This window comes from Rhinoderma darwinii, chromosome 3, assembly GCF_050947455.1.
Source record: "Rhinoderma darwinii isolate aRhiDar2 chromosome 3, aRhiDar2.hap1, whole genome shotgun sequence".
NCBI classification, from domain to species: domain Eukaryota; kingdom Metazoa; phylum Chordata; class Amphibia; order Anura; family Rhinodermatidae; genus Rhinoderma; species Rhinoderma darwinii.
The window spans coordinates 338864023-338887227 of NC_134689.1; the positions used below are offsets into that span (position 1 = coordinate 338864023).

At 43.5% G+C, this 23205-nt stretch overlaps 1 protein-coding gene and 1 long non-coding RNA gene across 3 annotated transcripts in view; one reads left to right on the plus strand and one right to left on the minus strand.

Annotated features, from left to right (window-relative positions):
• Positions 1 to 23205, plus strand: part of FRMD5 (FERM domain containing 5) — an 82971-nt gene that overhangs the window by 12584 nt on the left and 47182 nt on the right. For both annotated transcript variants that reach the window (XM_075858426.1, XM_075858427.1), the window contains exon 2: positions 19139 to 19243. In XM_075858426.1, the coding sequence (XP_075714541.1) occupies positions 19139 to 19243 (105 nt within the window). The remainder of the gene's footprint in view (positions 1 to 19138; positions 19244 to 23205) is intronic.
• On the minus strand, positions 12298 to 17326 carry LOC142749879 (uncharacterized). The gene is made up of 3 exons (XR_012882498.1): positions 17238 to 17326; positions 16946 to 17013; positions 12298 to 12753 (listed from the first exon to the last, which is right to left on the minus strand). It is a non-coding gene; the product is annotated as an uncharacterized LOC142749879 (long non-coding RNA).

Consider the following 23205-nt stretch of genomic DNA (forward strand, 5'->3'; position numbering starts at 1 on the left):
AAATAGGACGCGTCCTATTTTATGACGGCCAGTGTTCACAGACCGTTAAAAATAAAAAATGGCCGTGTAAATACACCCATAGGACTTAATTGTTCTGAAAACGTCCGTGTGACGGCCGTAAGAAAAAACGGTCGTGTGAATGTAACATAAGAGACAGTCAGGTGTACAATAATAGCCATGTTCATTATTTATAAATATAGGCAGTTAGTCCCTTACAGATATCCATTCATACCACACGTTCACTCAGCCCATGTAAAAAATTAAGATTAAGGAAATGGCTGTTTGTGCGATAATCCAGGGATCCCATATTTTAAGGAATTCATCTTGGTCCCTACCCTGCCCAACCCAACCTGTCTGACCTCATTTTCCTGAGCCAAGTACAATAGTATCAAATTCATCCTCTCCCTTTGTCCGAGCTGCAGATAGTTTGGTATCTCTGAAATTCTGCACATTCATAATTAAAGGTTGAATGGGCGCCACCAGGGGGTGTCGGGCACGTAGGAATTCTGTGAGCTCCTTCTATGATAGAGCAAGGAGATAGAGCAATGGGAGAGAGGATGTCTCGGATCAGTTGTTCTGTGAAGGATTCTGGGTTTTGCCCCTCAGCCCGTTCCGGAAGCGCCAAGATCCGGATATTATTTCTTCTGTTACGATTCTCCACTCAGTCTTGTAGAGCCTTAACTTGTTGCAGTAATGTGCGGCCATTATACGCTGTTACAAGAGTGGTGTCTTCTACTTCACCAAGTCTGTGTTCCACATCCGCAGTATGATCCCTCATCTTGTCAATATCATGCCTGAGACAGTTTAGGCTATGTTCACACGGAGTATTTTGGGGGAGGAATATCTGCCTCAAAATTCCGTTTGGAACTTTGAGGCAGATATTCCTCTCCCTGCACGCCGATTTTCGCGGTGATTTTCGCGCCGTTTTTCGCCCGCGGCCATTGAGCGCCGCGGGCATAAAACAGCGAGAAATACGCTTTCTCCTGCCTCCCATTGAAGTCAATGGGAGGTCAGAGGCGGAAGCGCCCGAAGATAGGGCATGTCGCTTCTTTTTCCCGCGAGGCAGTTTTACTGCTCGCGGGAAAAAGACGCCGACGCCTCCCATTGAAATCAATGGGAGGCGTTCTCGGGCCGTTTTTGCCGAGTTTTGCGACGCGGTTTCCGCGTCAAAAGACTCGGCAAAATACCCCGTGTGAACATAGCCTTAAATCCGTGGTCAATCTTTGCCGTCAGGGCTGTGGCTGTGGCTGTGGCAGTGGCAGTGATAATTATATGTGTTTTCAGGGCCCGCGAGGCAGAGGAGGAACTCGGCTCCATCTCTACCGTTTGGCTCAACCCGTCTACTAGAGATGTGGCAGCCAATTGCATTGTACGACTGTATTTCATAATTTGCATTCAGGCTGGGTTTTTTCCCCACAGATTATTCAGTGTAGTGTGTGTGTGTGTGTGAATGTGCGGCTTTGGCCCTCAAGACCCGTGTAAAAGCCCTTTTACGAGCGTTCACAGTGTAAACAGGGCAACATTCAGCCCATGAATGAGCAAACGCTTGTTGCATAGATTTAACCCCTTAATACCAAAGGTATTTTAAACCTTAACCCTTTCATGACCAAGGGTCATTGATGCCCCTGTGTCCAGGTCAAATTTTCCATTTTCGACATGCACTTCTTTAAATGATAATATCTTTGCAACCGCTTTGAATATTATCACTATTGTTACTTTGGTTTTTTACAAGACTTATGAGGCTTTCAATTTCTAGATTAGTTTAATTTATTCCATGTTTTTCATTTTTATTATGAGCAGACAAATCACAAAAGCTGTGAAAAAAAACAGTATTTTGTCATTTTTTATATATATTTCTATATTCTATGTGTATGTATGTATGTATGTATGACATGACGTGAAAAAAAGGGCACTTAACAGCGGATCAACAATTAACGGATCAGCAATTAAAAATTTTCATGGCTGTTTTGCATTAGTGTGTCTCAAAATTTGAATCCATTTCCCGACCGTCTGACTGTTTTTCACCGACATTTGACATCCATTTTTCATGGACGTTAAAAAAATGGATACGTTTTATACGCTAGGGTTTTTTGTTGCAGCCACCTGAAAAACACCACAGTGCCCATGTAGACAGTGACACAATACCACTCTAGATAGTGCCAGTGCCCACTGTAAATAGTGCCACAGTTCCCACTGTAGATAGTGCCACAGTTCCCACTGTAGATAGTGCCACACACAGTGCCCATGTAGATAGCGCCACAGTGTTCCTTGTTTATAGTACACATATAATAAAACGTAGTGTTTTTACTGCGATTTCGTGCGTTTTCGATGCTTTTCTGGTAAAATTGCAACTGCATCGCAAAATGCAACAAATAGCTGGAAAAACTAAGGCGGTTTTTCAGATTCGTTTTTTGATGCAGTTTTTAACTGCACATCAACTGCTATATATATAAATCTACCCTTAGAGGAGCATAAAGTATTGCCTTCTGAACTGTGGGGGTGGTAGAGGGGTGGCGGGTGTGAACGTTTGCATAGAGTAGGTATGCGGTGATAATAAGGAGAGAGGCTGCCATGTGCTGGTGCGTTATCACAGGAATTAGTCAGGGTGAATTCTATTAAGAGCTGTGCCAGGGAAGGAGGGGGATCTAGAGCTGGAACAGGCAGAGAGAGACTCGACTAAACCAGAGCTCAGGGAATAAAGAAATTAAATGGCTTGATGAGAAATCTGTATTCCTTCATCAGACACTCTCTTTTTGTGCGATGTCTCTGGGGGTATGTGCTAAAGCAAATGCTATTTTAAAGGGTAAATATGCTTGCAAAATGAAGATATAGCCAGCAAACTGCTGCAGCGGCTCCGATCACTATCGTCTCATTACAAGTATTAGCAAGCATTACATTACACATAATATGACACACGGCACATGCGGAAATTATGCCGAGTAACTGAACATATCATATATACAAGATGATTGCACCATTTGGCTTCTAGTTTGTGTAGGACCACAAGTCACATTATTAAGTAAGGACTCCTTCACATAGCCATATTACAAATCTGTGTTTGTAGTCACACGTCGCACTACATTTATTCCAGCAGGGTAATAATACTTTGCTTAGTATTTTTTAGGAGTATTTTTAGCCAAGAAGGAGTAGTATGTAATATGCGGTAATTCAAATGAATAAAACGTAGGGACACGCGGTGTTAAAAACTCGCTGCTTATACATGGAAACATTACTTTAACTCTTTCATGCATAAACAGTGAGTTTAGGTAACTATAAAACCTTTTCTATATTACACAGTGAACATTGGACACTACCTTTCCTGAAGCACGAAACCTGTCACTCGGGGACCAGGGTAGAAGACCGTGCGAACATACCAAGGCAAAGCAAAAATTGTTGAAATAGTGGAACATGTTGAATAAGGTGTGTGCTCCGTCTGTCGCCCCAGACATCCATTTTATTTGGACTTCGCAAATCTTTGGTTTAGAGGGTTAATATAAGCAGTACTATACACAACTCAAAAATGTGCAGTGCAAATAAAATGGATGTCTTATCATTTCCCTTAGAAATAGATTTGCACAGATCCCATTCTAGTCAAGCTAGATTCACACATAGTCGTGGATGTGTTTTTTTTTTTGCCTGAAATCATGGCAAAACTGCACCATTTTGTCGCAATTTTTCCATAATTTCGACAAAATGGTTCAGTTTTGCCACAGTTTCAGGCACGCCACACAGGGGCAGATAAACACAGGGGCTGGGTGAGGGAAATAATGCGGAGAAGGCGGCAATGGAGGAAGGGGATTGTTGGCGCAGGTAAAGAACCACTTGCGATCTTCTGACCTCCAGCGCTCTCTCCTCTGAGGACTGACCTGGGCGCTGCCACAGACTTGTCTCCCTTCTCCTGTGTGGCCCTTATAAGTACCTTGGTAATAGGGAAAATCATAGGAAGCTCTGGCTTCTAACTGAAGTGACACAATTCTCATAGTGCTGCTAATCTTTTCAGCCGAGCTCTGTCTGTGTGTGCCAGCCTTCCTATGACCGTGCTGGAGCCATGCTTGTAGCACCCACTGTTCCAGAATAAACACGCAACATCTGCTTTCTGCGCTAATATGAGCCTCTACCTGAGTAGTGTTTTACAGCTCATCTAACTTTTTTTGCTGGGTGAGCCGTGGGCACGTCTCCTGTCCTGGGAACAGTGCCACCAGCGCGGGACCACCGGGCAGTTCCTAGTGACGCCACACAGGCAACCACAGAGCCTTATTGGCTCAATGTCCAGGCGCCTTACTGGCATCATTAGGAGCTGCCCAGCAGTGCTGTGCTGGAGGCACAGTACAAGAGTTGAAAGAATTACATAAAGAGAGGATCTGAGCACTGCCATCCTCCCGCTTTCAATGAACTCTAAGGGTATGTGCACACTAAGTGTTTTCAGGCGTAATTTGGGGAGTTTATGCCCCGAAAAACGCCTGAAAAAACAGAAGCAGAACGCCTACAAACATCTGCCCATTGATTTCAATGGGAAGTACGGCGTTCTGTTCTGACGGGGCATTTTTTTATACCTCATTTTCAAAAAATGGCTCGTAAAAAGACCCTTGAAGACAGCTCCGTATTTTCAGATGTTTTTGAGTTTGCGTGTGCACATACCCTAAGGGCTTATTCAGACGAACGTTGCGTTTTTGCGCGCGCAAAAAACGCTGCGTTTTGCGCGCGCAAAAAACACTTGACAGCTCCATGTGTCATCCGTGTATGATGCGCGGCTGCGTGATTTTCGCGCAGCCGCCATCATAGAGATGAGTCTAGTCGATGTCAGTCACTGTCCAGGGTGCTGAAAGAGTTAACTGATCGGCAGTTAACTCTTTCAGCACCCTCGACAGTGAATGCCGATCACAATATCGAGAAACCTGTTAAAAAAAAAAAAAAGTTCGTACTTACCGAGAACTTCCCTCCCGGCCGTTGCCTTGGTTGGTGACGCGTCCTTGGTGACGCGCCTCTCTTGACATCGGGCCCCACCTCCCTGGATGACGCCGCAGTCCATGTGACCGCTGCAGCCTGTGCTTGGCCTGTGATTGGCTGGAGCTGTCACTTGGACTGAATTGTCATCCCGGGAGGTCAGACTGGAGGAAGAAACCGGGAGTTATCGGTAAGTCAGAACTTCTTTTTTTTTTTTACGTGTTCATGTATATTGGGATCGGAAGTCACTGTCCAGGGTGCTGAAACAGTTTAACTCTTTCAGCACCCTGGACAGTGACTATCTCCTGACGTCGCGTACCGGAAATTTTTTTGCCGGGTTCGGCCAAAACGAGTTCGGCCGAACCCGGTAAAGTTCGGTTCGGTTGTCCGGATTCGCTCATCTCAAAGACAGTCCGTTTGGATGTTTGTAAACAGAAAAGCACGTGGTGCTTTTCTGTTTACATTCATCCTTTTGACAGCTGGTGCGCGAAACAGGCAGTTCGCACGGAAGTGCTTCCGTGCGACCTGCGTGGTTTTCACGCACCCATTGACTTCAATGGGTGCGTGATGCGAGAAATACGCGGAGATATTGACCATGTCGCGCTTTTTGCGCAGCGGACAAACGCTGCGCAAAAAGCACGGACTGTCTGTACTGCCCCATAGACTTGTATTGGTCTGTGCGTGGCGCGTGAAAACCACGCGGCCTGCACTGACCCAATACACGTTTGTGTGAATCCACCCTAAGTCTCATGCGTAAGAATACCCATGTGACTGATTTCAAAGCGTTTAGTTTCCTTTGGAGGCGTCAATGACCCCTGTAGAGGCGTTATTGCGACCTCTGATTGTACTGATCCATAATTTGGCACCCATAGCCTGCTGTGGCCACATATTGTAGCTCTGTATTGCTCTGGTTTTATACCCCTTTAGGCCCCTTTGTGCCAGTGAAAGGGGTTGTCCAGTTTCAGCAAATTTGTTACTTTTCGTATAATTAAGATATACACTTTTCCAATATACTTTCTGTATTAATTATTCTAGGTTTTCAAGATCTCTACTTGTTTTCATTCAGTAGGAACATTGATTGTTTACTTTTTTAGATGTTGAAATTAATAAGACCAAAACTAATGAGTTAATTACTACTCTATTCTCTAAACCTACAGATAGAAATAATTTGCTAAGAAGAGACAGTGTCCATGCCCCACAGACCTTCAAAGGTATCCCTAAGGGCTTATTCAGACAAGCGTGATATACGTCCGTACAACGCGTGATTTTCACGCGTCTCGCACGGACCTATATTAGTCTATGGGGCCGTGCAGACAGTCCGTGATTTTTGCGCATCGTGAGTCCGCTGCGTAAAACTCACGAAATGTCCATTTTGTGCGTATTTCGCGCATCACGCACCCATTGAAGTCAATGGGTGCTTGAAAATCACACGCCCCACACGGAAGCACTTCCGTGGGACGCGCGTGATTCGCGGAACAGCAGTGAAAAGTATGAATGAAAACAGAAAAGCACCATGTGCTTTTCTGTTTACAAACATCCAAACGGAGTGTCATAATGATGGCGGCTGCGCGAAAATCACGCAGCCACGCATCATATGGTGATGACACACGGAGCTGTTAAGTGCCTTTTGCGCGCGCAAAACGCACACGCTGGTGTGAATCCAGCCTAAGGGACAATTTATACGAGCCCGCAGAATCTTTAGTACCGACTCTGAATATCTTAAACATAAAAATAAAATTATAGAGAAATTTACCGCCCGAGGATACGAAAACAGAGATAGAGAGATGTCCAAAATAGGACACAAAATAATGTCTTATAAAAAAGAAGATTTACGGATAAGTAAAGTAAAAACCAAAAATGAACAACCATTAATGTTCATTCCCACCTTATAAAAACCACTATTACTAAATATTGGGCTATGATGAAACATGACCAAAAATATGGTATTCTAAACAAACCTAAATTCATCTACAGAAAAGATAGATCTATATCAAATCAATTGATTAGAGCAGACATCAAGAAAAAACCTAGTTCTAAACATGCTTTCTTGAATACACCTAATGCCTCATGCACATAAACGTGCTTTTGCGGCCGCAATTCCCCCGAAAATCCACGGGAGACTTACGGTCCCATTCATTCCTATGGGGCCATGCACACGACTGTGGTTTCCACGGTCAGTGCATGGCCCCGGAGCCCGGACCGCAGAAAGAACGGGCAAACCTTATTACAGCCGTGTTCTGTGGTTCGGGTCCATTGAAAATATTGGCCGCGGCCATGTGCACAGCCCGCGATTTGTGGGCGGCTCGCGGCTGACACTCCGTGGCCGTCCGACCCGAAAATCACGGCTGTGCACATGGCTACGGTCGTGTGCATGAGGCCTAAGAATGTTACCTACTCATGTTTATCATGTCCCAATTGTAGTTCAATTATAAAAGGAAATATCTTTAATCATCCTAAGATCTACTTTAAAGGTTATTACAATTGCAATTACAAAAATGTGATCTATTTGTTAAAATGCCCATTTGGCAACGTTTACGTCGGTCAGACTATGCGGCTAATTAAGATTCGTATCAATGAACATAGGCGTGAGATAAAAACATTTGGAACTAAAACGAAAGAACAAATTTCTTCCACTATTTTGGCCAAAAGAAAACACGGAGAAACCTCTGTGGCAAAACATTTTGCTGAAATGAAACACAAAGTATATGAACTAAAATGGTGCATAATAGAAGGGTCTGACAGCGAACACATTAAAACAAAACTTCTCCAGTGACAAGTCTATTGGATACACACCCTAAATAGCCTTAGGGCTTATTCAGACGAACGTATAATACGTCCGTGCAACGCGCGTGATTTTCACGCGCCTCGCACGGACCTAGGTTCGTCTATGGGGCCGTTCAGACAGTCCGTGAGTTTCACGCAGCATGTGTCCGCTGCGTAAAACTCACGACCGGTTCTATATTTGTGCGTTTTTCGCGCATCACGTACCCATTGAAGTCAAGTGCTTCCGTGTGCTGCGCGTGATTCGCACAACAGCAGTAATAACTATGAATGAAAACAGAAAAGCACCACGTGCTTTTCTGTTTACAAACATACAGAGTGTCATAATGATGGCGGCTGCGCGAAAATCACGCAGCCACGCATCATACGCAGCTGACACACGGAGCTGTTATGGACCTTTTGCGCGCGCAAATCGCCACGTTTTTTGGGCGTGCAAAACGCACACGCTCGTGTGAATCCGGCCTTCGTCCAACAGGTCTCAATGAAACCTGTAACTTCAGAATCTTTCTAAAATAATATATATTCAAATATCTTACGTTTTGTTCTAAGTATTTATATCTCATATATTTATATAATAAATAAAAAATAGATACTTTACGAGAAAATAATCTAGAGCCAATACTTGCTTTTTTAAATATAATGTAAAATCGAGACCTATAAATCTCCATATTGGATTAAATACAAATACAATCCTAAGGGTAGTGACCAAAAACGTCTGAAAATACAGCGCTGTTTTCAAGGGAAAACAGCCCCTGATTTTCAGAAGTTTTTTGAGCAACTCACGTTTTTCGCGCCATTTTCGCGGCGTTTTCTACGTCCGTTTTTGGAGCTGTTTTCATTGGAGTCTATGAGAAAACGGCTCCAAAAACGTCCAAAGAAGTGTCCTGCACTTCTTTTGACGAGGCAGTCATTTTACGCGTCGTCATTTGACAGCTGTCAAACGACGACGCGTAAATTACAGGTCGTCGGCACAGTACGTCGGCAAACCCATTCAAATGAATGGGCAGATGTTTGCCGACGTATTGGAGCCGTATTTTCAGGCGTAAATCGAGGCATAATACGCCTCGTTTACGTCTGAAAATAGGTCGTGTGAACCCATCCTTATAGTAATAGAGTTCTGATATGCACGTTACATTTCTACTCTTTATATCTCATTGTATCTGTTAGAAGTCGTAAAAAATATAAATATATATATTTACATTCTAGAGATATCTATAAAATAAACTATCGACTAATAATACGTGCGCAAAACTCACACGTTCGTGTGAATAAGGCCTTATGCATGTGTGTGTTTGCTATGTATATCACAATTTTTATCTGAAGAAAAATATATTTATTTTTTCTATCTTAAATACGGTTGTCATCCTTACTTGCGTGCATCTTTAGGGTATGTTCGCACGCACTAATTACGGACGTAATTCGGGCGTTTTTGCCCCGAATTACGTCCGAAAAATGCGCCTCGATAGCGTTGACAAACATCTGCCCATTGAAAGCAATGGGCAGACGTTTGTCTGTTCACACAAGGCGTAATTTACGCGCCGCTGTCAAATGACGGCGCGTAAATAGACGCCCGCGTCAAAGAAGTGACCTGTCACTTTTTTGGCCGTAATTGGAGCCGTTATTCATTGACTCCAATGAATAGCAGCGCCATTTACGTCCGTAATGGACGCGGCGTTCAAGCGCCTGCACATGCCGTTACGGACGCTGTCGTGTGAACATACCCTAACATTTCTTACTTCCAGTGGATACAATCCTGTCCTGGTCATGTGATGGACACACAGGTGCTGGGATTGCTAGAAGACACAGATCTGATACACATATTGCAACTGTAATGAGCCGAACACCTGTGTGCCCATCACATGACCAGGACAGAATTTTATCCACTGGAAGTAAACAATGAATGTTCCTATTGAAGGACAACAAGCAGAGATCTTGAAAACTGTGTGGAATCAATACAGAAAGAATATTTGAAAAGTTTTTAACTTTTAATTATAAAAAAAAAGTAAGATTAATTTTCTGAATTCCTACATCCCCTTATGCTTCAGGATAGCAAGACATTTTGGACAATTTTATGCTTCCAACTTTATGAGGACAGTTTGGGGCAGGTCCTTTTTTTTGTTCCAGCATGACTGTGCCCCAGTGCACAAAGCAAGGTCCATAAAGGCATGGTTGGGTGAGTTTGGTGTGGAAGAACTTGTCTGGCCCGCACAGAGCCTGGTCCTCAACCCCATCCAACGTCTTTAGGATGAACTAGAACAGAGATTGTGAGCCAGGCCCTCTGCTCCAACATCAGTATCTGACCTCACAAATGCTCTTCTGGATGAATGGGCAGCATTTCCCACAGACACACTCCAAAAATTGTCAGAACTTGTGCCTTTTTGTTTCCCGGAACCGGCAATAACCAATAAGAAAGGCTGAGCATACGCTAGATCATCAGCACTCTGCTAACTCCGAATCTGGCCAAGTCTAACAGTCCAATAGAAAGATACCAGTAAAAATGTAGCTTTATACCACTGTCTGTAATAAATATATAGCTAAACTTTTGGACTAGATGCAGCAATGTGAACTTCGGACTAGCCATGTGAAAAAGGAAAATAAATGACCATTTTAGACCCCATGCACACGACCGTAGATTTAGTTCGTAATTACGGACCCATTCCTTTCTATGGCCGACGGACACCTTCTCATATATTTACGAGACGGTGTCCATGACGTAGAAAGACTCTGCAAAGGATAGGACATGTCCTATTTTTTCTTTTTACGGACTGTGCTCCCGGACTTTAAATGGCAGCACGGCCCGCAAATGCGGGTGGTTGTCCTACAGTGAAAAAAATTGGATAGATTAGGCAGGGAACCTCTGGGGACATTAGGTAAATAAAGTAAATTAAGCAAATATGCACCTAAAGTCTGAGTTCACATTACCGTCAGAGGCTCAGTTCCGTTATATTTGATGGGAAGAGTAGCGCAGCATGCAACACTATTCTTCTCCTCTAAACGACAGACACCACGATTTAACCCCAATGGACCCTATTATAGTCAACTGGGTCCGTCGTGTGACCGATCCAACCATGATGGTGGTGTGAACAGAGCCTAAATTATGCTTAACCTATATGCAATGTAATAGCATTATGATTGTTAGGCTAAGACTTGTGGGAAAACCCCTTTAAAGTAAATGGGGGAAAAATGCACTAAATTTCATGAATCTTAATTCATTAACATTTTGCGCACAGTAGAAGTAAAGCAGTGCTATAGTATGTATGAGACCAGTCTATTGGATACCCGGCCCCTGATACCGTATGCTGCAGGTGAGGTGAATAATGCAGAGCCACAGACAGCACATCAGCTCACTCCATGCTCCCATTTCCCTGCTAAGAGATTATAGCCCGCTCAAGCACACAATAAGATCAGAGCCGCTCAATTTAACCCAGGGCCTGCGAGCCCCATGCCTGGAATTGATATGAAGAGCGAGGCAAGACCTAGCAAGAAATAATTTTTCGACTGTTTTCTCTAAGAATTGACTTACCCGTATAACTTGTGTAATCAGCTATGAATGATCATTGCTTCATAGAGACTGTACATAGTAATGCTGCCCTACAGTCATCTGTATGGAGTTTTCATGCTCCATGCCTAAAGCTGGCCATACCTTTTCGGGTATGTTCACACGGGCATATTGCTGGCCTATTTTACGCCTCTTAATACGCCACAAAATACGCCTAGAAACAGCTCCCATAAACCAGGCGTTTGAGGCCGATTTCCCAAACGCTTCTGAAGTGTCCATAGGGAATGGTAAAAATCTGCCTCAAAAACCACTCAAGAAGTGACATGCACTTCTTTTTTACCAGGCGTATTTTTACGCTGCGTTTTTTGAAACTATATTAAATTACGCCTCATTTGCACTACCCAGCCTAAAAAACCATTAAAAACAATGGGTAGCTGTTTGCAGGCATTTTCAATGCGTATTTCAGATCATAATGTGACCGGTTTACGCTCCGAAATACGCCGGAAAAAATTGTGTGAACATGCCCTTAGGCTATATTCAAACGACAGTGAAAAATATCCGCGTGATAGACTTTGTTTAACGGTCCGTGAATACTGGCCCTCAAAACATAGTTCTATTTTTGGCCGTTTTCGGATAGTATAGAATGCATGCTTTCCTATGGATCAATGCACACGACCGTGGTTTCTAGTGAAGTCTTCTGTGTGCACGGTTCGTGATTGCGGACGGCCCGCGGGTGACACTCTGCGGCCCGTCCGTGCCGTAATCACGGACCGTACACACAGCTATGGCCGTGTGCAGGAGGTCTTACTGTTTAATATAGTTTTTATTCCTACTTTATCTGGGCCGTTTATCTGTCTGCTCGTCCTGATCATCATGTTTCATGAGTATTGCCAGAAATACAGTGGAGAGTAGTGGAAAAGGACGTGGCATGGGGGTGGTTAGTAACTCTGCATAATATTTAATGCCATGCTGGGTCTATGAAAAGCTTAGAGATAATCCCCATGACACTGTATGGGCAGCCATGAGTGGCATCTGTTTGCTCATTTACGAAACCATTTTATTTCAGGGAGAAATGCTATTTAAAGGGATTATCAGGTCTTTATAAATGCCCTGTGATATAAGAGAGGAGCTTCACAATCCTGGTTTGGCCTGAGTTTGCAGAGATATTTAGCATTCCTCTATTTGTGGAAGCAATTCATTATCTGTGGCTCCTGAGTATATAAAAGGCAACAAGATCAATTAGAACACAGTCTACTCCTAATAAGCAATAAATGAGGAGCTCCCTGTCTGTGAGTGATCTCCAGTAATGGTTTCTCTCACGGGCTGAGATGCTTGTGCCCTGGCTCATATTTTCCTCTTGCCTTATTTTTCACCACGGCGTAATCCTCCAGAGCTTTAGAAGACGTGTTTTAGCAGGAGTGTACTTAGTATTAGGCATGGTACGGCTCTGCCTGCGGAGATAAATGCTTCGCTTGCACAGAACATTTGTCAGGCTGGATTTTTGTTTTTATCTTAACGACTATATACACCTGTGAAAAGAAATTATAATTTAAAAAAATATATATATATATATATATATATCATACAAGAAAATGGCGACATCACACTGCGAACACTAATACCTCCTAAACCACTAAATATAAATAAATATGCATTGCATATACTTACAAATAGTGAGGTTCTTAGCACGGATTTTGAACAAATTGTGTGAGCCCACTTGCCACATCAAGGCGCCCTCTATCAGGTGGATCCCTACGCTGCACTCACACCAAGAACTGGGACTTAACCTACATATAACGGGATATATTTGTCAGGCTGGATTTTTCTTTTTGTCACCAGATTTTGCAACCCCTATCTGCTATTGCAGCAGATAGGCGCTGCAATGTAGATTACAGTAATGTTTTTATTTTTAAAAAACGAGCATTTTTGGCCAAGTTATGACCATTTTTGTAGTTATGCAAATGAGGCTTGCAAAAGTACAACTGGGCGTGTTTAAAAGTAAAAGTCCAACTGGGCGTGTATTATGTGCGTACATCGGGGCGTTTTTACTACTTTTACTAGCTGGGCGCTCTGATGAGAAGTAACATCCACTTCTCTTCACAACGCCCAGCTTCTGGCAGTGCAGACACAGCCGTGTTCTCGAGAGATCACGCTGTGACGTCACTCACAGGTCCTGCATCGTGTCAGACGAGCCGGCACCAGAGGCTACAGATGATTCTGCAGCAGCATCGGCGTTTGCAGGTAAATCGATGTAGCTACTTACCTGCAAACGCTGATGCTGCTGCAGAATCAACTGAAGCCTCTGGTGCCGATGTGTCCTCGCTCGTCTGAAACGATGCAGGACCTGTGAGTGACGTCACAGCGTGATCTGGCAGAAGCTGGGCGTTCTGAAGAGAAGTGCATGATACTTCTCATCAGAACGCCCAGCTAGTAAAAGTATTAAAAACGCCCCGATGTACGCACATAATACACGCCCAGTTGTACTTTTACTTTTAAACACACCCACTTGTACTTTTGCAAGCCTCATTTGCATAACTACAAAAATGGTCATAACTTGGCCAAAAATGCTCGTTTTTTAAAAATAAAAACGTTACTGTAATCTACATTGCAGCGCCGATCTGCTGCAATAGCAGATAGGGGCTGCAAAATCTGGTGACAGAGCCTCTTTAAAGGCTATAAACACCTTTGAAAAAAAAATAGTAATAAAAAAATTATATATATATATGTGTGTGTTTTTATATATATATAAACAGTGTATCTGTGTGTTTGGTGCAACTTTGTAATTACATTTTTATAAAAAATATTTTAACTTTTTCAAATACAGCTGCTTTGTATCCTGGGTACACAGCAGCTGTATCTTGCTCTGAGACAAAATCCGTCAGGTCAGTGGGACTGACGGGTTCGGTGACAGCAGGTCATGCAGGATCGAGTAGTTATCCATCACATCTAAGTTAATAACTTAGATGGGATTGATAACAGGTGGATTCTGTGTGTCATAGACACTCAGTATCCGTCAGTGCTGCTGAACTGACGGATACAGGTCTCAGCGCAAGATACAGCTGCTGTGTACCCAGGATACAAAGCAGCTGTATCTCAAAAAGTAAAAATTATTCTTAATAGAAAGTTGCACCAATCACACTGATACTGTTTCATTAAAAAAAAAAAATTGTTTTAAAAGGTGTTCCTTGAAGAAACAAAAATATACTGTGTGTGTGTGTGTCGCGACACGTAAAATGACAGCTCGTCTGCGCAGAACATCGTAAGACCCATTGCAAGCAATGGGCAGATATTTGCCGACGTATTGGAGCCGTCTTTTCAGACTTAATTCGAGGTGTAAAACGCCTCCATTGCGTCTGAAAAGGGGTTGTGTGCACATACCCTAACCGCTATGATTGTAGTGCAATTGGTGAATGGGTCAGGGAACCCTTATGTGAAATAGAAGGGAGATTTTTGGGCTTTTCAGTAAGCCAAGAATGGTAAGTACGGATCCACGTTGAAACTTCTATAACAATATATAGCTAAAGCCGGATTCAGACAAGCGTGTGCGTTTTGCGCGCGCAAAAGGTACTTAACAGCTCCGTGTGTCATCACCATATGATGCGCGGCTGCGTGATTTTTACGCAGCCGCCATCATTATGACACTCTGTTTGTATGTTTGTAAACAGAAAAGCACATGGTGCTTTTCTGTTTTCATTCATAGTTTTTACTGCTGTTGAGCGAATCACGCGCGTCCCACGGAAGTGCTTCCGGGTGCTGCGCGTGATTTTCACGCACCCATTGACTTCAATGGGTGCGCGATGCGCGAACAACGCACAAATATAGGACATGTCGTGCGTTTCACGCAGCGGACGCACGCTGCGTGAAACTTACGGACAGTCTGCACGGCCCCATAGACGAACATATGTCCATGCGAGGCGAATGAAAATCACGCGCGTTGCACGGACGTATTACACGTTCGTCTAAATAAGCCCAAAATATGTATTGCCATTTCATACTTTACAGTGGGGAGATTCAGGTGATAGAGCAGGGCAGCTGTGGGTAAATCCAAATCTCCCCATACAGAGGTTGTAAATGCCACCAGTATTCTGTTAAAAAAAGCTGAACTGGCAGCCCTTGACAATATATATTCATTCTGCAGTGCCTGAATCACTCCCTGAACATATTGGGGAATCGCATTCTATCTACTTACTTTAGGTACGTTTGCTTCCCACAATCACTTTTTGTTAGAAGGTTCTCCCAAAAATAAGCTCCGGTTGTCCCACCGCTGCGGTGATGCTACTATGTACGGAACGTCACCACTGACAGTCCGCGACAAAGATCGTGGGGGGCCGCCAGAGCATCTGTGCTGGATCAGCAGGGGATTGAAGTGATGAGTACTGATTATTTAGTTATTTTAGAACATTTGCAGCTTCTTTTTTTTTTTAACTCTCGGAAAACCCCTTTAATGTGTTCCATCGGCTTGTGTTCGCTATTAAAGATGTTATTTAATGGAATCAATTGATTCCATTTTAAATATTACAAAACACATTTGGTGTAAATAATAATTTTCTGTTTAAAAATTTTCTTAACACTCAAGTAAATCCTAATTTTACGGTACACCACCACGTTGGGTTAGAACATTTCATTGTTTCAAAAGTTACTAAAAACACTATTTCAAATATATATAAAATGCTCATTACTGAACATTCAAAAAATACACATTTCACGAGTCAGAGATTATGGAATAGGGATATAGGTTTATTAGATGATGGGAAAACGTATATAAGAATTATAAGGCCCTGTTCACACGGAGTTTTTTGCAGGAGGAAAATTCCTCCTGTAAAAACTGACCCTGGAGGTTTTCATGTTTGATGTGGTTTTTGACGTGGTTTTTGACGTGGTTTTTGACGTGGTTTTTGAGGCGGTTTTCCAGGCGGTTTTTCAGGCTGTTTTTGCCGAGGTTTTCACACGCATGAGGCTGGGTTCACACAACCATGTTACGTCCATAATGTACGGAACGTATTTCGGCCGGAAGACCCGGACCGAAGACAGTGCAGGGAGCCGGGCTCCTAGCATCATAGTGATGTACGACACTAGGAGTCCCTGCCTCTGCGTGGAACTACTGTCCCGTACTGTAATCATGATTACAGTACGGGACAGTTGTCCTGCAGCGAGGCAGGGACTCCTAGCGTCGTACATCACTATGATGCTAGGAGCCCGGCTCCCTGCACTGTCTTCGGTCCGGGTCTTCCGGCTGAAATACGTTCCGTACATTACAGACGTAACATGGTCGTGTGAACCCAGCCTGACAGCCTTCTGTCAACGGATCTGTCACCATTGAAATGAATGGTGATGCAAACGGAACTTACTTCACACTTGCCTTTCCGTTGAGGGGTTCCCCTGACTGAAAGCACCGACGGAACCCCTGAGCAGAAACCACGCTGATGTGAACAGGCCCACATTAAAAAAAACATTGTTTTCTGTTTGCATCATCATTGACTTCAATGCTGATGGATCCGTTGCTAATGGGATTCCCTACACTGCGGTATTGGTTCAGTCGAAACGACAGAACCCTTTGCACAACGGGGACAAACAGAAACAATTAGCAACGGATCTGTCACCACTTCACACTTGCCTTTCCGTTGAGGGGTTCCCCTGACTGAAAGCACCGACGGAACCCCTCAGCGGAAACCACGCTGATGTGAACAGGCCCACATTAAAAAAAAAAAAAAGTATACTTACTTCTTGAATCAATTTCCCAACATCAATGTCCATTCGGTGGTACACCTCTGCTGTCGTCATTTCTGTTCCTGAAATGTTAAAAAAAAATAAAAAAGAGATGACATACATGAACAACATGAACAACTGCATAACAAAATTAAAAAATTAAAAATAAAAAAATAGAAAAAAAAAATCTAAAAAAAAAATCAGAAAAAAAATCAGAAAAAAAAATTAAAAAAAAAATTCTAAAAAAAAAAATGCACAGCTCCATACATGTATAGCATGTATGGAACATAGGAGCAAGTGCACTTACTTGTATTTGGATGCAGGACTTCGGTTTTCTGTATCCCTGAGTTCTGTCCACGATGTTTTTCAGGCTCCACGAGCAGACAGGAAATGACAGCCCCTTTCTGGGCTGGACTAGCAGCAGGAGACGACTCCTGCAAAACACTCAGCAATATACTCGTCAGAAAACACCTCACTAGTTCGAGGTGTTTTTTGACGTGTCCCCATTGCTTTCAATGCGGTTTTGGACGCGGAAACCGCATCAAGAAGGGTCATGTCCCTTCTTTTTGCCGCGAGGCGTTTTTTTTACTCGCGGTAAAAAAACGCCTCCGTCTCCCATTGAAATCAATGGGAGTCATTTTGGGTCGTTTTTGGCGCGTTTTCCAACGCGTTTTCCGCGTCAAAAAACGTGTCAAAAAACTCCGTGTGAACAGGCCCTAAGGCTGGGTTCACACGACCTATTTTCAGACGTAAACGAGGCGTATTATGCCTCGTTTTACGTCTGAAAATAGGGCTCCAATACGTCGGTAAACATCTGCCCATTCATTTGAATGGGTTTGCCGACGTATTGTGCCGACGACCTGTCATTTACGCGTCGTCATTTGACAGCTATCAAACTACGACGCGTAAATTGACTACCTCGGCAAAGAAGTGCAGGGCACTTCTTTGAAACTTAATTTTAGCAGTTTTTCATTGAATTCAATGAAGAACAGCTCAAGATTACGGGCGTCACAGACGCCTCGCATAATGCGAGGAGGAGCATTTACGTGTGAAACGATGGAGCTGTTTTCTCCTTAAAACAGTCTGTAATTTCAGACGTAAAAGCCAGTTCTCGTGTGCACATACCCTAAGTGTTTCAGCTAGTGGTCATTTTCAACTGATCCATTTCTACTATATTACACCCCAGACAGCCTCTTTAAAATGTGAATCAGAAAAGATTCAAATTGTATCAGGTGCCAGCGTCCTTCCGCAGGGTTCCTTCACTTAATCTGGGAGTGCCCTGCACTTAAGATATATTGGAGTAAGATTTTTCTAGAAATAAGATTCAAATGTAAAATTTATATTTCTGGATCTGCAATTTTGGCGTTGCTTGGGTGTTCCTCTGAACTTATAGGTGCAGATTTCCCTGATTCTTAAGGTCCTTTTATTGGCCAGAATAGTAATTGCTAGAAAGTGGATGGCGGACGATCCCCCCGCTTTGCAGACTGGCTGATATTGACCAAGACTGTCAAAGAATAGGAGCGTTCAGGCAAAACTCCATCATTAAATGGGAGGAAATATGGGGGACTTGGAGTTAAATATAAAAGGATAATTATTTATTATAATTTATTTATTCATTTTTTTTTTTTCTGTTTATTCATTATTTTACTTTTATGTTTATTTTATTTTTTGTTGGTCCTTGTAATCTTCTGAGTTATATGATGCTTGAGGATCTATGGGGTGGGTGGGATTTATATTATTGCTTATCTATATGATTTGTTATGTGTTAAGCTAACTGCTAATATTGGATATGTTTAGGTCTACTCCTTTTTGACCTTAATAAAGAAAAAAAATAATTATAATTCTATATATATATATATATATATGATGTTATTTAAAGGGGTTATCCGAGATTTTAAAATTGATGTCCTATCCTTAGCATAGGCCATCAATAATAGATTGGTAGGGGTCTGATTCTCGGCACCCCTGTTGATCTCCTGTGTGAAGGGGCAGTGTCGCTCGTATGTTCACATTGATTTAATTTCTGGTCGTACTTGCACATGCCGTTACACTCGCAGCGAGGTATGCAAGGTATGCAGCACTGTCCCATTCACTTGAACTTGAATGAGTCCCTTCAAAAAGCTGATCCAATATTAGGATAGGCCATCAATTTTATAATCCCAGATAACCCCTTTAATAATGACATATTGTTGTTATCTTGTCTTGCAGAGAGATGCAAAGGGCCAGCAGCTTTTTGACCTCCTCTGCCACCACTTGAATCTTCTGGAGAAAGACTACTTTGGAATCCGATATGTCGATCCCGAAAAGCAGAGGGTAAGCAAAGAACATCTGTTAATGTATTGTTTTATACAAATATGATACTAAAGGCTATATTTGCGATATTATAAGACTACTTGTACAAAGTTTTACTTGTGGTTTTTTTTCCAGAGAAATTGCATAGTTACAAAGTAATATAAAAAAAAAAATAGGCCAAAAAGCCCCTTTAACACCCCCAAAATGATTATGATTTATGGAAATTAGACCCTTGCCCAGGTATTCATTTAACGACATATCAAAGATTTGAAAATCTGCAGTGTAAAATTTCTGCATTATGTGGATTAGATTTGTAAAATCTCATCTATTTACCTTGTACTGTAATCCGCTGCGGACTTTACCTGTGCAAATCAGCAGGTAAAACCTGCAGCTAATCCGCCATATGTAACGTCACCCTAAGGGCAGATACAGACGAACGTTGCGTTTTTGCGCGCGCAAACAACGCTGCGTTTTGCGCGCGCAAAAAACATTTGACAGCTGCGTGTGTCATCCGTGTCTGATGCGCGGCTGCGTGATTTTCGCGCAGCCGCCATCATAGAGATGAGGCTAGTCGACGGCCGTCACTGTCCAAGGTGCTGAAAGAGCTAACTCTTTCAGCACCCTCGACAGTGAATGCCGAACACAATATCGAAAAACCTGTTGCAAAAAAAGAAAAAGTTCGTACTTACCGAGAACTTCCCGGCCGTTGCCTTGGTGACGCGTCTTTGGTGACGCGCCTCTCTTGACATCGGGCCCCACCTCCCTGGATGACGCGCCTGTCCATGTGACCGCTGCAGCCTGTGCTTGGCCTGTGATTGGCTGGAGCTGTCACTTGGACTGAATTGTCATCCCGGGAGGTCAGACTGGAGGAAGAAGCCGGGAGTTATGGGTAAGTCAGAACTTCGTTTTTTTTTACAGGTTCATGTTTTTTGGGATCGGTAGTCACTGTCCATGGTGCTCAAACAGTTTAACTCTTTCAGCACCATGGACAGTGACTATCTCCTGACGTCGCGTACCGATAATTTTTTTGCCGGGTTCGGCCAAAACGAGTTCGACCGAACCCGGTGAAGTTCGGTTCGCTTGTCCGGCTTCGCTCATCGCAAAGACACTCCGTTTGGATGTTCGGAAACAGAAAAGCACGTGGTGCTTTTCTGTTTACATTCATCCTTTTGACAGCTGGTGCGCTGTTTCAGTCGGTTCGCACGGAAGTGCTTCCGTGCAACCTGCGTGGTTTTCACGCACCCATTGACTTCAATGGGTGCGTGATGCGCGAAATACGCAGAGTTATTGAACCTGTCGCGCTTTTTGCGCAGCAGACAAACGCTGCGCAAAAAGCACGGACTGTCTGTACTGCCCCATAGACTTGTATTGGTCCATGCGTGCCGCGTGAAAACCACGCGGCCCGCACGGACCGAATACACGCTCGTGTGAATCCCCCCTAAGGCTGGGGCTATAGGGTGACTTTGGCGCGACACAGGTCACACAAACAAAGATCGCTATATCCCATAGCCTACACCACAAGTAATAAAAGTCATTGTGGTCACGTTGCGACCAGCAAGTAACCGCAACATGACAGTTTGAATTTCTTGCAACTGTCATGTCGTGGCGGCTTGCGCATTGCAACGCAACCAGATTGACTTTTATTGCTCATAATGTAGGCTATGGGACATAGCAAAATCTTTGGCCGTGTAACCTGTGTCGCGGCCAAAGTCGCCGTGTAGCCCCAGCGTAAACCTGTACAATACATCAATATATATAATATGTATGACATGTATGTATTTGTATGACACAAAAAAAAATTGCATTTAGATAGATATATAAAGTTATTATAATAATCATGATCTATTTTTTTTGTTACACAAACAAAGATTATTATTTTCTCTATCTAATATCTATCCATCTCGTATATATTGATATATAGTGTCGTTTTAGACTGGGGCTATGCAGCGACTTTGACCACGGCACAGGTCGCATGGCCAAAAATCGCGTTGTATCGTAGCCTACATCGCAAGTAAAATGACCGCGACGTGACCACGTTGACTGTTATTACTTGCAATGTAGGCTACAGGACATAGCGATCTTTGGCCAATCGACCTGTGTCATGGCCAAAGTTGCTGTGTAGCAGATGTGTTTTTTTTTACATTATTCTTCTCCCTCTCTGGCAGCGTGTCTGAGAGGGAGACGATATGAATAATGGAAAGGTTTGTTATGTACTAACAAACTTTTCTGTGATCACTGTGACAGGCTGTCACAAACGATCATATGTGCAGTCTCCGGGAGAAGCTCCGTGATACAGCTGTATAGAAACTGCTGTATCACAGAGGTAAATGGCGCCAGGGACATAAAGGCTATCTCTGCAGGGCATTCTGTAACGACCTTGCAGAAATAGGTGCGGTTCGCCCGGACGTTTAGGGCATGGCCAGACGTGGCGTATTTCTGCCGACACTGTCCACATCAATGCCGCACATAATCTGCGTTGCAGATTCTGTTGCGGTTTTGCCTAAAATGTGCAGTAAATTGATGCGGATTAGCCGTTGAGTATTCAGGTGAAGAGTGCTTCCTGCTGTCTGTTAAAACATTTAATCTAAGGCCCCATGCACACGAACGTAAAAACGCCCATAATCACGGGCCATAATTACGGCACGGGCAGGCCCATAGAAGTCTATGAGGCTCCCGTAATTCTGGGTGACTACGTGTGTGCACCCGTAATTACGGGAGCGTTGCTAGGCGACGTCGGGATAGTCACTGTCCAGGGTGCTGAAAGAGTTAAACCATCGGCAGTAACTCTTTCAGCACCCTGGACAGTGACTTCCGATCACAATATACATCAACCTGTAAAAAAAAAAAAGACGTTCATACTTACCCAGAACTCCCTGCTTCTTCCTCCTTCTGGCCTCCCGGGATGATGTTTCAGCCCATGTGACCGCTGCAGCCAATCACAGACTGCAGCGGTCACATGGACTGCCGCGTCATCCAGGGAGGTCGGGCTGGATGTTGAAAGAGGGACGCGTCACCAAGACAACGGCCGGGTAAGTATGAATTTCTTTTACTTTTACTACGGGAAGGGCTGCCCCTTCTCTCTATCCTGCACTGATAGAGAGAAGGTACTGCCGATTAGTGCAGTGCAATTTTGCAGCGAAAACGTGCCCGTTAATACGGGTGGAATACTGGTGACACCGGACCCGTATTTATGGGCACGGTTCCGTAAATACTGGTTAAATACGGGTCGAATACGTGTGACCAAGGACCAGTATTTACGGGAGGACAAAAATACGTTCGTGTGCATGAGGCCTCAGTCTGGCTATAGACTTCGAAACACATAGGTCCAGCCAGAATGAAGAAATATCCTGTTTGTAAAACCAATACGCAACGCAACACACATAACATATTCGGATTTCATTGCGGAATTTTGAAACTCCATTGTAGTCAATGGAGAAATTCCGCAATGAGTTCGCAACAGCCAGTGTATGCTGCGGACACCAAATTCCGCACCGCAGCCTATGGCCGCAGCGGAATTCCAGAGCAATTCCGCCACGTCTGGCCATGCCCTTATAGTCTTTGGGCGGTCTACCGCTGGTTAAACTAATTAAACAAAAAACACCACAACAGGAAAGTTTCATATGCTGATTATAAAACCTTTCCTCTAGACAAGGGGTGCACAACCTGTGGCCTGGGGGCCGTATGCAACCTGCGATGCTGTTTTGTGCAGCCAAAAAAAACTCAGAACCTAGACATACATGTCTATGTCTTGATGGTTGTGAAAAACACGTCTTTCAAAAGCAAGCCAAATCCTTCTGGAGCAGAGATGTAGAGCCATTGGGTATGTTCACACTGAGTTTTTTTTCAGGCAGAAAATTCTGCCTGGAAAAATCAGCTCCCGTTTTTTTTAAGTGGTTTTGCACCACACGCGTTTTTTTATGCGTTTTTTTGTCGCGTTTTTTATTTATCTATTTATCTTTAAGCTATCTCTTCAACAGAAAGAT